Source organism: Anomaloglossus baeobatrachus, chromosome 1 (assembly GCF_048569485.1).
Source record: "Anomaloglossus baeobatrachus isolate aAnoBae1 chromosome 1, aAnoBae1.hap1, whole genome shotgun sequence".
In the NCBI taxonomy this organism is placed as follows: domain Eukaryota; kingdom Metazoa; phylum Chordata; class Amphibia; order Anura; family Aromobatidae; genus Anomaloglossus; species Anomaloglossus baeobatrachus.
Window position 1 is genome coordinate 860,438,417 of NC_134353.1, and position 13,694 is coordinate 860,452,110.

The 13,694-nt window shown below is 51.2% G+C and overlaps 1 protein-coding gene across 1 annotated transcript in view; it reads left to right on the forward strand.

Annotated features, from left to right (window-relative positions):
* Positions 1-13,694, forward strand: part of TENT2 (terminal nucleotidyltransferase 2) — a 125,585-nt gene that overhangs the window by 79,400 nt on the left and 32,491 nt on the right. The window contains exons 10-12 of the mRNA XM_075325773.1: positions 2,879-2,922; positions 4,108-4,244; positions 12,392-12,483. Of these exons, the coding sequence (XP_075181888.1) occupies positions 2,879-2,922; positions 4,108-4,244; positions 12,392-12,483 (273 nt within the window). The remainder of the gene's footprint in view (positions 1-2,878; positions 2,923-4,107; positions 4,245-12,391; positions 12,484-13,694) is intronic.

Consider the following 13,694-nt stretch of genomic DNA (forward strand, 5'->3'; position numbering starts at 1 on the left):
CCCATGCATGCCCCCCTCAGCCCTCCTCCCCTCCTCACAATGTCCCATGCATGCTGCCCCTCCTCACAATGTCCCATGCATGCTGCCCCCTCCTCACAATGTCCCATGCATGCTGCCCCCTCCTCACAATGTCCCATGCATGCTGCCCCCTCCTCACAATGTCCCATGCATGCCCCCCTCCTCACAATGTCCCATGCATGCTGCCCCCTCCTCACAATGTCCCATGCATGCTGCCCCCTCCTCACAATGTCCCATGCATGCTGCCCCCTCCTCACAATGTCCCATGCATGCTGCCCCCTCCTCACAATGTCCCTGCATCTTCCCCTCCTCACAATGTCCCATGCATGCTGCTCCTCACAGTGTCCCATGCATGCTGCCCCTCCTCAGTGTCCCATGCATGCTGCCCTCTCCTCACAATGTCCCATGCATGCTGCCCCTCCTCACAATGTCCCATGCATGCTGCTCCCTCCTCAGTGTCCCATGCATGCTGCCCCTTTCCATGAGCTCCTAATGCTGCCTTCCTCTTTTCCATAATGACACCTCCATGCTGCCCCACTCATCATACTAAGACCACCACACTAGCGCTTATGCTGAGACCCCCCACACACACACTACTCCACTCTTGATATTGACTCCCCCTACATTGTTCCACTCCATACTGAGCCCACACATGCTGCCCCTTCTCCATAATGAGCTCCCAATGCTGCCCCCCTCTTATTCTGAGTCCTTACACTCCCCCCCCATCGATATTGTCATTGCTCTATCCCTCAACCCTTGTCCTCTGTCTCTAGCATTGGCCCCTCTCTCCCATTCCCCCAGCAGCAGCCTCTCTCCCCCCGCCTCCAGCAGCAGGCCTCTCCCCCAGCATCAGCCTCTCTCCCCCCAGCCTCCCCCAGCATGAGCCTCCTCCAGAATCAGCCTCTCTGCTCCCAGTCTCCCCCAGCATGAGCCTCCTCCAGCATCAGCCTCTCTCCTCCCAGCCTCCCCCAGCATGAGCTCCTCCAGCATCAGCCTCTCTCCTCCCAGCCTCCCCCAGCATGAGCCTCCTCCAGCATCAGCCTCTCTCCTCCCAGCCTCCTCCAGCATCAGCCTCTCTCCTCCCAGCCTCCCCAGCATCAGCCTCCCTCCTCCCTCAGCATCAGCCTCCCTCCTCCAAGCCTCCCTCAGCATCAGCTTCCCTCCTCCAAGCCTCACCCTCCCAGCCTCCCCAGCATCAGCCTCTCTCCTCCCAGCCTCCCCCAGCATCAGCCTCCCCCAGCCTCAGCCTCCCTCTCCCCCCAGCCTCAGCCTCCCTCCTCCCCCAGCCTCAGCCTCCCTCCTCCCTCAGCCTCCCTCCTCCAAGTCTCCCTCAGCATCAGCTTCCCTCCTCCAAGCCTCCCCCTCCCCCTCCCAGCCTCCCTCAGCATCAGCCTCCCTCAGCATCAGCCTCCCTCAGCATCAGCCTCCCCCTCCAGCCTCCCCCAGAATCAGCCTCCCTCAGCATCAGCCTCCCCCTCCCAGCCTCCCCCAGAATCAGCCTCTCTTCTCCCAGCCTCTCTCTCCCCCTCAGCTTCAGCCTCTCTCTCTCCCCCCAGCCTCAGCCTCTCTCTCCCCCCAGCCTTAGCCTCTCTCTCCCCCCAGCCTCCCCCCCCAGCCTCAGCCTCTCTCCCCCCAGCCTCAGCCTCTCTCTTCCCAGACTCCCCCCAGCCTCAGCCTCTCTCTTCCAGCCTCTCTCTTCCCAGCCTCCCCCCAACCTCAGCCTCTCTCTTCCCAGCCTCCCCCCAGTCTCAGTCTCTCTTCCCAGCCTCAGCCTCTCTCTCTTCCCAGCCCTCTCTCTTCCCAGCCTCAGCCTCTCTCTCTTCCCAGCCTCCCCCCAGCCTCTCTCTCTTCCCAGCCTCCCTCTCTTCCCAGCCTCCCCCCAGCCTCTCTCTCTTCCCAGCCTCCCCCCAGCCTCTCTCTCTTCCCAGCCTCCCCAGCCTCAGCCTCTCTCCCCCCAGCCTCCCCTTGCATGATTACAGTGGACAAAAAGAGGCATCGCAATTTGCAACGATCATCAACTAACCTGTAAGGTGCCCATACATTCTAGGCTCTGCCTTACCTGCTCCTGTGCTCGCCGCCCTGCTCTGGCTGGCTCCTCTTCTGGCTTGCTCCAGCTGCAGACGCGTCCTCCTCCGCGGCGTGTGTCCATCTGCAGGATTGGACGCTGCAGCACGGGGCAGTGAGCTGGACTGTCGCGCCCCGCGCGCCTCTGACCCCGGAAGTGCAGGCCATGGAACTTCCTGGGCTAGTCGGCTCACTATGCCTGCCGCCCGCCATGCATTTAAATAGACAGCAGAAGTGCGCCTGTCCTCCCTCCCAACCCCCCCCCCCCCCCCCCCCCCCGGAACACAGCCGAGTGTAACGGAGGGAGGGACGGGGGGGGCGGGGATGTAAAAAAAAAAAAATTATATTTTTTTTTTTTTTTTTTTGCTGCCAGAAAGTGCCGCTTCCCGCAACGTGCCGCCCTAGGCACGGGACCACGGGTGCCTAGTGGCAAATACGGCCCTGGATGTAGTCACCATGACACTTCTGAACCAGTGATTACTTGCATCGGGCATGTGCTGTAGTTGGGGTATCGGCAGTGGTGCATGATGAGTAAAGCTCAGTTTGATGTTTTTACGCCGGCCAAGCCTATGGACATTAAACAAAAACTTTAATCCTGGAAAGCTCCTTTTATAGGGGTCATCCTGGACTGATGACTTATCTGCAGGATAGATTGTCATGTCAGATCGATGGGGGTCAGTCAGTAGGCACCCCCAAAATCAGCTGATATCTGCAGCCACCAAGGGTAAGCAATGTATAGCCGCTGTGTACACCTATGTTTACTTTCAGATTAAAAGTCTATCATTTGTTTTTCTAGCGCTACCTGAACCAATTCTTCCATCTCTACAAAAAAAATACCCAGTAAGTACCTTAGCTTTTTTTTATATATATGTATGTATGTATGTATGTATGTATGTATGTATGTATGTATGTATGTATGTATGTAGGCGCTAATATACAGGTTTACAGTGTAACTTTTTTCAAATGATGTTTTGAAATTAGAAAAAAAAAGGGTCTTCTGTGCTATCTAAGGCAGACACTACACTCCTCCACTGATTGTGCATCATACTCACAAAATGCAGCATAATCAGTGGGTTTGAGCTGTAAGTGCATGTTTATAGTTAGTTCTGAGTTCTGGGGCTACAATCTACACTTACAGCAATGAGCCAGATGGATCAGGCTTACCAGATGTGTTGGATGTAGTCTACGCCACAGTCCAAGCAAAACTGTCCCTGATGCTGAGTGTTGCAGCTGATGGAGTGATGCCATAAGCACCGAAGACTCCATTCTGTCAGTCATGCATCAGTACAACATTGGTGTAACATCAGTTTTCCATTGTGCGCCCTATTAGGCTAGGTTCACATTTCCGTTAAATTGTATCAGTCACAATCCGCGGCTCTGGTAAATAACTGCATCCGTTTAGCGGATTCCGTTTTGTCCCATAGACTTGTATTAGTGGCGGAGTGCGACTGATTACCTTGCGTTGCATCCGCTGCACTGCGCTCAGTCGTTTTTGGACTGACCGCCAGGCGGGAGCAACGCAGAATGTATCGTTTTTCGGGCCGTCAAAATTACTGCACCGCGCAGGAATCCTTCGCCATCCGTCAAGCTTGTAATGTTTGTCTATGGTGCTGGATTCCGTCGTAATCCGTCTTACAACGGAATCCAGCGCTGGATTCCGTCATGGTCTACTGAGCATGCCCAGCCTGTTTGGCACTCCCACTGGCTGTCCCCAAACACAAACTGATCATGACTGATCCGTCAAAAAACGGATGCACAGCGGATGTAACGGACGCAACGGATCAGTTTCTTCACAGGATGCCTGTGAAAGGAATCCTGTGAAAAACACATCCGTTGCGTCAGTTGCCATCTAAAAAACAACTGATCCGTCACTGACTGATTTAAAACGGAAATGTGAACCTAGCCTAAATTGGATTTTCTTGGTTTTCATAGCCAAAACTGTCTCCCAAATGCCTGTGTGATCCTATAATATGTATATAGCATTTCACATTATATATACATATAGCTTTTTTTAATCTTTGACAGGAATGTTTTAACCCTGCTATGCAGTTGCACCTTGTCCACCATGCTCCTCGCAATATCCCTCAATATGTGTCCAAAAATACATCAAGCCTGGGCGACCTTCTCATTGGTTTCTTGAAATACTTTGCCATTGAATTTGAGTAAGTAACGTAAATATTCACTACTACAATAGCGTAAAGCCCTGTTTAAGAATGCCAGTCATGCCGCCTGTTGGAAAGCATGCAATTTTCAGAGTATGACACAAAATCTTAAAGGCAAAACAAATTCCTTTACTCCTTACGGAGCACTGGTAAGTGTCCCATTATGGTTGAACGTTAGATTGATGGGCTATAAGGGCTCCTTTATAAGGGCTGTATGATAACTTGTTTTATTAGACGCTGATGTGACCGACGTGTCACCCCCATGTGATCAGTTCTTATTGCTAAAGCAATCTACTAAATGTAAAATTACATGTTGGTTGTTCATATAAATGGACATCCATGTAATGCAGGGTTTAGTCTGGTCTGGCAAATGGGGAAACTGCTATTCCACATGGTGAGACCCACACCATGACATTCATAGCCTTAGTTGATTATATAGACAAGGGTTGTACTAAAGACCACAGTCTAGCCCAAACGTTTATTTTTGGGGGATTTTTTTTTTTTACTCATTTTAGGCTTCTCTTTCTATTAAGCAAGAACATTGAAATTTCTTCCAAAATATTAACTTTGTTTTGTTAAATCACCTAAAGAAAAACTACTGTACAAGTCATGAGGCATCTGCAAAGAGCATATACAAAACCAATGAAGGTGGTATAGCGTAAATGGTGTGTTTTTAAAAGTATTTACTTTTATTAGCAAAAATATACTTTATTTAAAGGGACTCTGTCGCCAGGATTTTGCACCCCCATCTGAAAGCAGCACAATGAAGAGACAGAGACCCTGATTCCAGTGATGTGTCACTTACTGGGCTGTTTGCTGTCATTTTGATAAAATCAATGCTTTCTCTGCTGGAGTTATACAGAACTCATGAATATGCTGGACTACCTGGCAGCATGCCAAGTAGTCCTCTAATGATAATCTACTGCTGATTAATCAGTGATGTTATTAAAACTACACTAAGTAGTCCAGTAAGTGACACATCGCTGGAATCCGAATTTCCGCCCCTATGTTATGCTGTTCCCATATTGGGTGGCAAAAATCTGGTGACCGATTCCCTTTACTAAAAGTTAAAGTATGTAAAAGAGGGTAAAATCTTAATATAAATATATTTATTGATATTTTTTTTTTTTTTTGTAATCGTAGAGTACATATTACCGTGATACACCATTCAGTCTGTACCTCCTTGTGCCTATATTAGTCTTGTATATTATGACCTGTAACAGAAGATGCCCAGGAATGATTGTGATGCCAGTGCTTTATGCCCTCTGAGGAGCTCTACCAGATGTACCATTAGTTGTGTTTTCTCTAATATCCTCCTGGTAAAGACTAGCCCATTAAATATTTTACACAAAAAAATCTACTTTCTTCGGCGCTCCATTGGGAGACCCAGACGATTGGTGTATAGCTACTGCCTCCGGAGGCCACACAAAGCATTACACTAAAAAGTGTAAGGCCCCTCCCCTTCTGGCTATACACCCCCCGTGGGATCACGGGCTGATCAGTTTTCAAGCTTTGTGCGAAGGAGGTCAGACATCCACGCATAGCTCCACTGTTTTTAGTCAGCAGCAGCTGCTGACTATGTCGGTTGGAAGAAAAGTGGGCCCATATGGGGCCCCCAGCATGCTCCCTTCTCACCCCACTTTTGTCGGGTGTTTGTTAAGGTTGAGGTACCCATTGCGGGTACGGAGGCTGGAGCCCACATGCTGTTTTCCTTCCCCATCCCCCCTCAGGGCTCTGGGCGAAGTGGGATCTTACAGGTCTCCAGGCACTGAGACCGGGCTCCATCCACAGACCCAGAGAACCTGCTGGATATGGAGCTGAGTATCGTCAGGGACAGGCCCTGCTACATTAAGGTACTCTGTGTCCCCGGGCAAGCGCGCACACACACACCAGCATTGCTGGGAGTGTTAGTGCGCCGGGGGCAACAGCGCGGAGCGCTCGTGCTATTATTCACTACAGCTTTGCTGAGTGACTTTATGTATTGGGAACTGCCGCGCCAGCCGCTGCTGGGTGTTTTTTACATTGTGGCGCGGCTGGGACTTGTGGTGCGCCGGGGACTTCCGCGCTGGCCGTGCACATGGACGGCCGCGCTTATTACTCGAGTCCCCGGCTTTGCGGCCTAGTTTTCGTTTCGTTCCCGCCTCCAGCCCTGCCAGTCAGGGGAGAGGCGGGACGCTGTACAGACAGTCAGCGCCGAGGGCTGGAGTCTGCTTTGCATTCTCCAGCCCCCTTCACTGGACACAGTGGGACGCCAGTTTCCCGCTCTTGTCTGGGGCACGCCCACGGCCCGCCCCTCTTCACAGGACGCCGGCAGCCATTCCTACACGCAGTCCGAGCTGGGGAACGGAGACAAGCTCTGGGAAACCAGTCACAGGGCTCTGGCGACCACACACCCGCGTTATAGGCGGGCGGTAAGCAGCACCTGAAGTGCTGACCCCACTAAATACCGAAGTGTCCATTTGTATTTTATGCTTGTATGCTATACACTGCACTGTAGGTCGCTATTTTTGGCTATATGCCCTCCTAGATAGCGAGATAACAGCAGCAAAAAAGCAAGGGTGCTAAGGCACAGGTTTTCTATGCTGCTTGTGTTGCATGTGCTGAAGTGTTCATTTGTACTTATGCTTGTATGCTATACATTGCACTGTACGGTCGCTACTCTTGGCTATATTCTCCTAGATGGCTGGACAACAGCAGCAAAAAAGCATGGGTGCCAAGGCACAGGCTTTATAGGCTGCTTGTATTGCATGTGCTGAAGTGTTCATTTGTACTTATGCTTGTATGCTATACATTGCACTGTACGGTCGCTACTCTTGGCTATATTCTCCTAGATGGCTGGACAACAGCAGCAAAAAAGCAAGGGTGCCAAGGCACAGGCTTTCTATGCTGCTTGTATTGCATGTGCTGAAGTGTTCATTGTACTTATGCTTGTATGCTATACATTGCATAGATGGCTAGAATACAGCAGCAAAAAAGCAACACAGGCTTTCTATGCTGCTTTTACTGCATGTGATACTGTTCCACCGGCAGGTTCCACTGACCCCCATTGTGTGCAATGCTCCCCTGTAGCACTTGGTCAGCCGGGGTCTCTACTAGAGGTGGCCAAAGGAACCACCTGTGAACCCTGTCCAGGGACAGGGACGGAGTTGCAGTTTCGGCTGATAGATTGTCATGGGATAGGGACTTTGCAGTCCAAACAGGCCATGGGCAGTCTTGATCAATGCTCCCTGGCCACCCTCATTTGGAACATAATCAGTGCTCCGGGGGGGTCCCAGGCATTCCAGGGTGAAGGCTCTGACACGGACGACAGTCCCAGACAGCCTAAGCTAGCTCGCTGGGTGCGGCACTCGGCTTCATCACTGGTCAGGGTCCCAGCAAAGGAGGACTCTCTGTATGATGAGGCAGACGTAGCTGATCAGGGCTTTGGTCCTGACACCGCTCTCAATCCGGATACACCGGATGGTGACGCCATAGTGAATGATCTTATAGCGTCCATCAATGGAATGTTGGATATTTCTCCCTCAGCTCCCCCAGTGGAGGAGTCAGCTTCACAGCAGGAGAAATCCCTTTTCAGTATCTCATGCGTATATTGAGTACTTTTCTGGCCACGCTGACTTCAGAGAAGCAGTTCAGAAACACCACGCTTACCAGATAAGCGTTTTCTCCAAACGTATTGAGGATACACGTTATCCCTTCCCCCTGACGTGGTCAAGCGCTGGACCCAGGGTCCAAAGGTGGATCCCCCAATCTCCAGGCTTGCGGCTAGATCCATAGTTGCAGTGGAGATGGGACTTCACTTAAAGATGCCATTGACAGACAGATGGACCTCTGGTTGAAATCTGTCTGTGAAGCTATCAGCGTGTCGGTTGCTCCGGCATTCGCAGCCGTATGGGCACTCTAAGCTATTTCAGCTGGTCTTGCGCAGCTGGTCTTGAGCACATGTACATCTGTGCCGCAGGTGGTGTCCTTAACCTCGCAATGTCTGCATTGCGACTTACCCTAGTAATGCTGTCCTGGAGGGACAGTCGAGGTTTCGGTCCTTCCCAGGCTCGGGCAGGTCCCAATTGTCCTCGTCCAAAAGGGCTCAAAAGGCTCAGAGGGGCTCAGATTCCGGCCGGGCTCAATCACGCCCAAGGAAGGCAGCCGGAGGAACCGCTACCAAGGCGGTCTCCTCATGACTTTCAGCTCTCTCTCTCCGCATCCGCGGTTGGTGGCAGACTCTCCCGCTTGGCGACATTTAGCTGCCACAGGTCACAGACCGGTGGGTGAGAGACATTGTGTCTCACGTGTACAGGATAGAGCTCTGTTCTCGTCCTCCGGCTCGATTCTTCAGAACTTCCCCCCCCCCCCCCCCCACCGAGCCGATGCTCTTCTGCAGGCAGAAGGAGTGGTAATCCCTGTTCCTCTTCAGGAACAAGACACGGTTTTTTCCTCCAATCTGATTGGGGTGCCAAAAAAGGGTGGCTCTTTCCGTTCCGTTCTGGACCTAAAACTGCTCACCAAGCACGTGAAGGCCAGGCGGTTCCGGATGTAACCCTCCGCTCCGTCATTGCCTCAATATCTCAAGGAGATTTCCTAGCATCAATAGACATCAGGATGCTTATCTCCACGTGCCGATTGCTCCAGAGCACCAGCGTTTGCTACGATTCGTTATTGAAGACGAGCATCTTCAGTTCGTAGCCCTGCCCTTCGGTCTGGCGACAGCCCTACGGGTTGTCACCAAGTTCAGGGCAGCAGTGGCAGCAGTCCTGCACTCTCAGGGTCACTCTGTGATCCTTACTGGGACGATCCACTTGTCAAGGCACCCACTCAAGAGGCATGCCAACACAGCCTGAACGTGGCGCTGGAGACTCTCCAGAGTTTCGGGTGGATCATCAACTTTTCAAGGTTAAATCGGGCACCGACCCAATCGCTGACATATCTGGGCATGGAGTTTCACACTCCCTCAGCGATAGTGAAGCTTCCGCTGGACAAGCAGCGTTCACTACAGACGGGGGTGCAGTCTCTCCTTCAAGGCCAGTCACACCCCTTAAGACGCCTCATGCAGAGGCAGTCACTTTCGCGCAGTTTCATCTGCGTCCACTTCAATGGGACATGCTTTGCCAATGGGTTGGGGAGTCGACGTCCCTAGACAGGAACGTCTCCCTTCTCAGGCGGTCAAGGACTCTCTTGAGAGGAGTCCATCCTTCAGATCAATGTTCTGGAAATCTGGGCAGTGTATCTTGCCCTGCAAGCCTTCCAGCAGTGGCTGGAAGGAAAACAGATCCGAATTCAGTCGGACAATTCCACAGCGGTGGCATACATCACCCACCAAGGCGGAACACGCATCGCCAAGCCTACCAGGCAATCCGGCGGATTCTGATGTGGGTGGGAGACAGAGCATCCACCATATCCGCAGTTCACATCCCGGGCGTGGAAAATTGGGAAGCAGACTTCCTCAGTCGCCAGGGCATGGACGCAGGGGAATGGCCTCTGCACCCAGAATGGTGTCAGGAAATCTGTAGCCGCTGGGGGATGCCGGACGTCGACCTAATGGCGTCTCGGCACAACAACAAGGTCCCGATTTTCATGGCGCGGTCTCACGAGCAAAGAGCTCTGGCGGCAGGCGCCTTAGTTCAGGATTGGTCGCAGTTCCAGCTACCCTATGTGTTTCCACCTCTGGCACTGTTGCCCAGAGTGCTACGCAAGCTCAGCTCCGATTGCCGCCGCGCCATCCTCGTCGTCCCAGACTGGCCGAGGAGGTCGTGGTTCCCGGATCTGTGGCATCTCACGGTCGGCCAACCGTGGGCACTCTCAGACCGGCCAGACTTACTGTCCCAAGGGCCGTTTTTTCCACTGAATTCTACGGCCCTGAACCTGACTGTGGGGCCATCGAGTCCGAGATCCTAGCGTCTTCAGGATTATCTCAAGACGTCATTGCCACCATGAGACGGGCTAGGAAGCCGACGTCTGCCAAGATCTACCACAAGACGTGGAAGTTATTCTTATCTTGGTGCTCTGCTTAGGGAGTGTCTCCCTGGCCATTTGCATTGTCTCCTTTTTCCTCCTTTCATGCATCTGGTTTGGGAAAAGGTTTGTCGCTCGGCTCCCTTAAGGGACAAGTCGCAGCGCTGTCGGTATTCTTTCAGAAGCGCCTAGTACGACTTCCTCAGGTACGCACGTTCCTGCAGGGGGGTTATCACATTGTCCCTCCGTACAAGAGGCCGTTAGACCCATGGGATCTGAACAGGGTATTACTTGCTCTCCAGGAGCCGCCCTTCGAGCCTCTGAGGGATGTTTCACTTTCTCGACTTTCACAGAAAGTGGCCTTTCTGGTAGCGGTCACGTCTCTTTGGAGAGTGTCCGAACTAGCAGCGCGGTCATCCAAAGCTCCCTTCCTGGTGTTTACCAAGATAAGGTAGTGCTGCGCCCGATCCCAGAGTTTCTCCCTAAGGTGGTATCCCCTTTTTATCACAATCAGGATATCTCCTTACCTTCCTTTTATCCATTTCATCGATATGTAATGGCTTTGCATTGTTGGATCTGGTGTAGAGCACCCAGAATCTACATTCCCGCACGGCGCCCCTGCGCCGCTCGGATGCACTCTTTGTCCTTGTCACTGGTCAGCGCAAGGGGTCGCAGGCTGCAAAATCCACCCTGGCTCGATGGATCAAGGAACCAATCCTTGAAGCCTACCGTTCTACTGGGCTTCCGGTTCCATCAGGGCTGAAGGCCCATTCTACCAGAGCCGTGGGTGCGTCCTGGGCATTACGGCACCAGGCTACGGCTCAGCAGGTGTGCCAGGCGGCTACCTGGTCGAGTCTACACACCTTCACCAAGCATTTTCAGGTGCATGCCTACGCTTAGGCGGATGCCAGCCTAAGTAGATGAGTCCTGCAGGCGGAGGTTGCCTCCATGTAGGGAAGGGCTGTTTTTACAGTCCAAACTTGAGGTATTCATTTACCCACCCAGGGATTGCTTTTGGACGTCCCAATCGTCTGGGTCTCCCAATGGAGCGCCGAAGAAGAAGGGAATTTTGTTACTTACCGTAAATTCCTTTTCTTCTAGCTCCAATTGGGAGACCCAGCACCCGCCCCTGTTTCCTTCAGGATTTTTGGTTTGTTCGGGTACACATGTTGTTCATGTTGAATGGTTTCAGTTCTCCGATGTTCCTTCGGATTGAATTTGTTTAACCAGTTATTGGCTTTCCTCCTTCTTGCTTTTGCACTAAAACTGATCAGCCCGTGATCCCACGGGGGGTGTATAGCCAGAAGGGGAGGGGCCTTACACTTTTTAGTGTAATGCTTTGTGTGGCCTCCGGAGGCAGTAGCTATACACAATCGTCTGGGTCTCCCAATTGGAGCTAGAAGAAAAGGAATTTACGGTAAGTAACAAAATTCCCTTCTTTGTCCTTTTATACACTGAAATTAGAACCAGTGTTAGAACCACCCTGTGGAAGCTGACACTGTGCGACGCGAAACGCGCGTTGGAGGAGTTTTGTTTCATGTGAACACGGGGGTGAGGTGTACTAACTATGGGTAAGCTGTTCATCACTTTTGACGGCTTCATTCTACCGGCTAGACAACTTGCATTATTTAACATTACTTGGGCTCCCTAGTATTCTGTCTATAGAACTCCTAGCCCAAGTCTCTCACATGCTTCTGGGTGTTCCCTTTCAAGTAGCACTTCTTACCACTGTTTCTATGAGTGTTTTATTATATGTGGTTTTACTGTGTGTTTAAATTAAATAAAACATTTTTATAATTGGACTTTAAAGCTCCTGTTTTCGGGTTCTAATTTCATTATGGAGTGGCTTTCTTCTAAAATGGTTAGATGATATACAATCGAGATGTGTACCTGGTCACATTCTGTGTATCTTTTATACACTGAGTAGAAGTGTGGCCTGCACCAATTCTGTGTAAACAGGTCATGCCTATTCACTATGGGAATGCTGAGATTTGCAGAGTTTAATGCATTAGTGCAAAATCAGAATTTTACGCAGGAATGAAAGATGCAGAGGAGCAAGTGAGGATTTCTAAAAAGCCATATTCATCAAGGAGGTCTTTATTGTATATTCTGTATTATGCACACCCATCCTTCTTGGCTTGTTTTGTCTAAGCTTGGCACATTGTATTGTGTCCTATACTAATACTGCATTTCTGTCTTAGCTGGAAGAACAAGCTGATTTCGGTTTGCGAAGGCAAAACCGTTCAACGGACAGAAGGCATTGAATGGAGGAACAAATACATCTGTGTGGAAGGTAAGGAAACGCTGCTTCCCAATTACTAGAGTGCAAGGCACTTAAATGGGGCAATATTTACTAAGCCACCGTGACGTGACACACGTCATGACATTGTGTGAGGCCTAATAAGTAGCAGAGGTGCCCAGTATGCCAGACTATTGTCATCACAGAAGTGAATACTCCCCTGGTCCAGCTGCCACGGAGGACCAAACTGGACACCAGGCCAGGGTAGTTCTACCAAACTACTTCTTCACCTCCTTGCCATACATCATATTTCTTCTTAACAATACCTTTTGTATTATTGTTGTATTGGATGTACAGCTTCTATGAACACATCTCAGCAGTGATCACCTAGTACTGGACTGTAATGCAGATCCTTCTTCCTCATCTGTTATGTCTGATACTTTGTTTCCAGCACATAACTTACTTTTATTTTGTCTGATTTATCACTTGGCTCCTGATGATGGATATGGATGTTTTTGAATGAATCACAATTAGGCTGCCTCAGTGCCTCACTAAACTAAAGGCCCCGTCACACTAAGCAACATCGCTAGCAACATCGCTGCTAACGAACAACTTTTGTGACGTTGCTAGCGATGTTGCTGTGTGTGACATCCAGCAACAACCTGGCCCCTGCTGTGAGGTCGTTGGTTGTTGCTGAATGTCCTGGGCCATTTTTTAGTTGTTGCTGTCCCGCTGTGAAGCACAGATCGCTGTGTGTGACAGCGAGACAGCAACAACTAAATGTGCAGGCAGCAGGAGCCGGCTTCTGCGGAGGCTGGTAACCAATGTAAACATCGGGTAACCAAGAAGCCCTGTCCTTGGTTACCCGATATTTACCTTTGATACCAGCCTCAGCCGCTCTCACTGTCAGTGCCGGCTCCTGCTCTGTGCACATGTAGCTGCAGGACACATCGGGTTAATTAACCTGATGTGTGCTGTAGCCAGGAGAGCAGGGAGCCAGCGCTAAGCATTGTGCGCTGCTCCCTGCTCTGTGCACATGTAGCTGCAGCACACATCGGGTAATTAACCCGATGTGTGCTGTACTAGGAGAGCAGGGAGCCAGCACTCAGTGTGCGCTGCTCCCTGCTCTCTGCACGTGTGGCTGGTCACTGGTTGCTGGTGAGCTCACCAGCAACTCGTGTAGCGACGCTCCAGCGATCCCTGCCAGGTCAGGTTGCTGGTGGGATCGCTGGAGCGTCGCAGTGTGACATCTCACCAGCAACCTC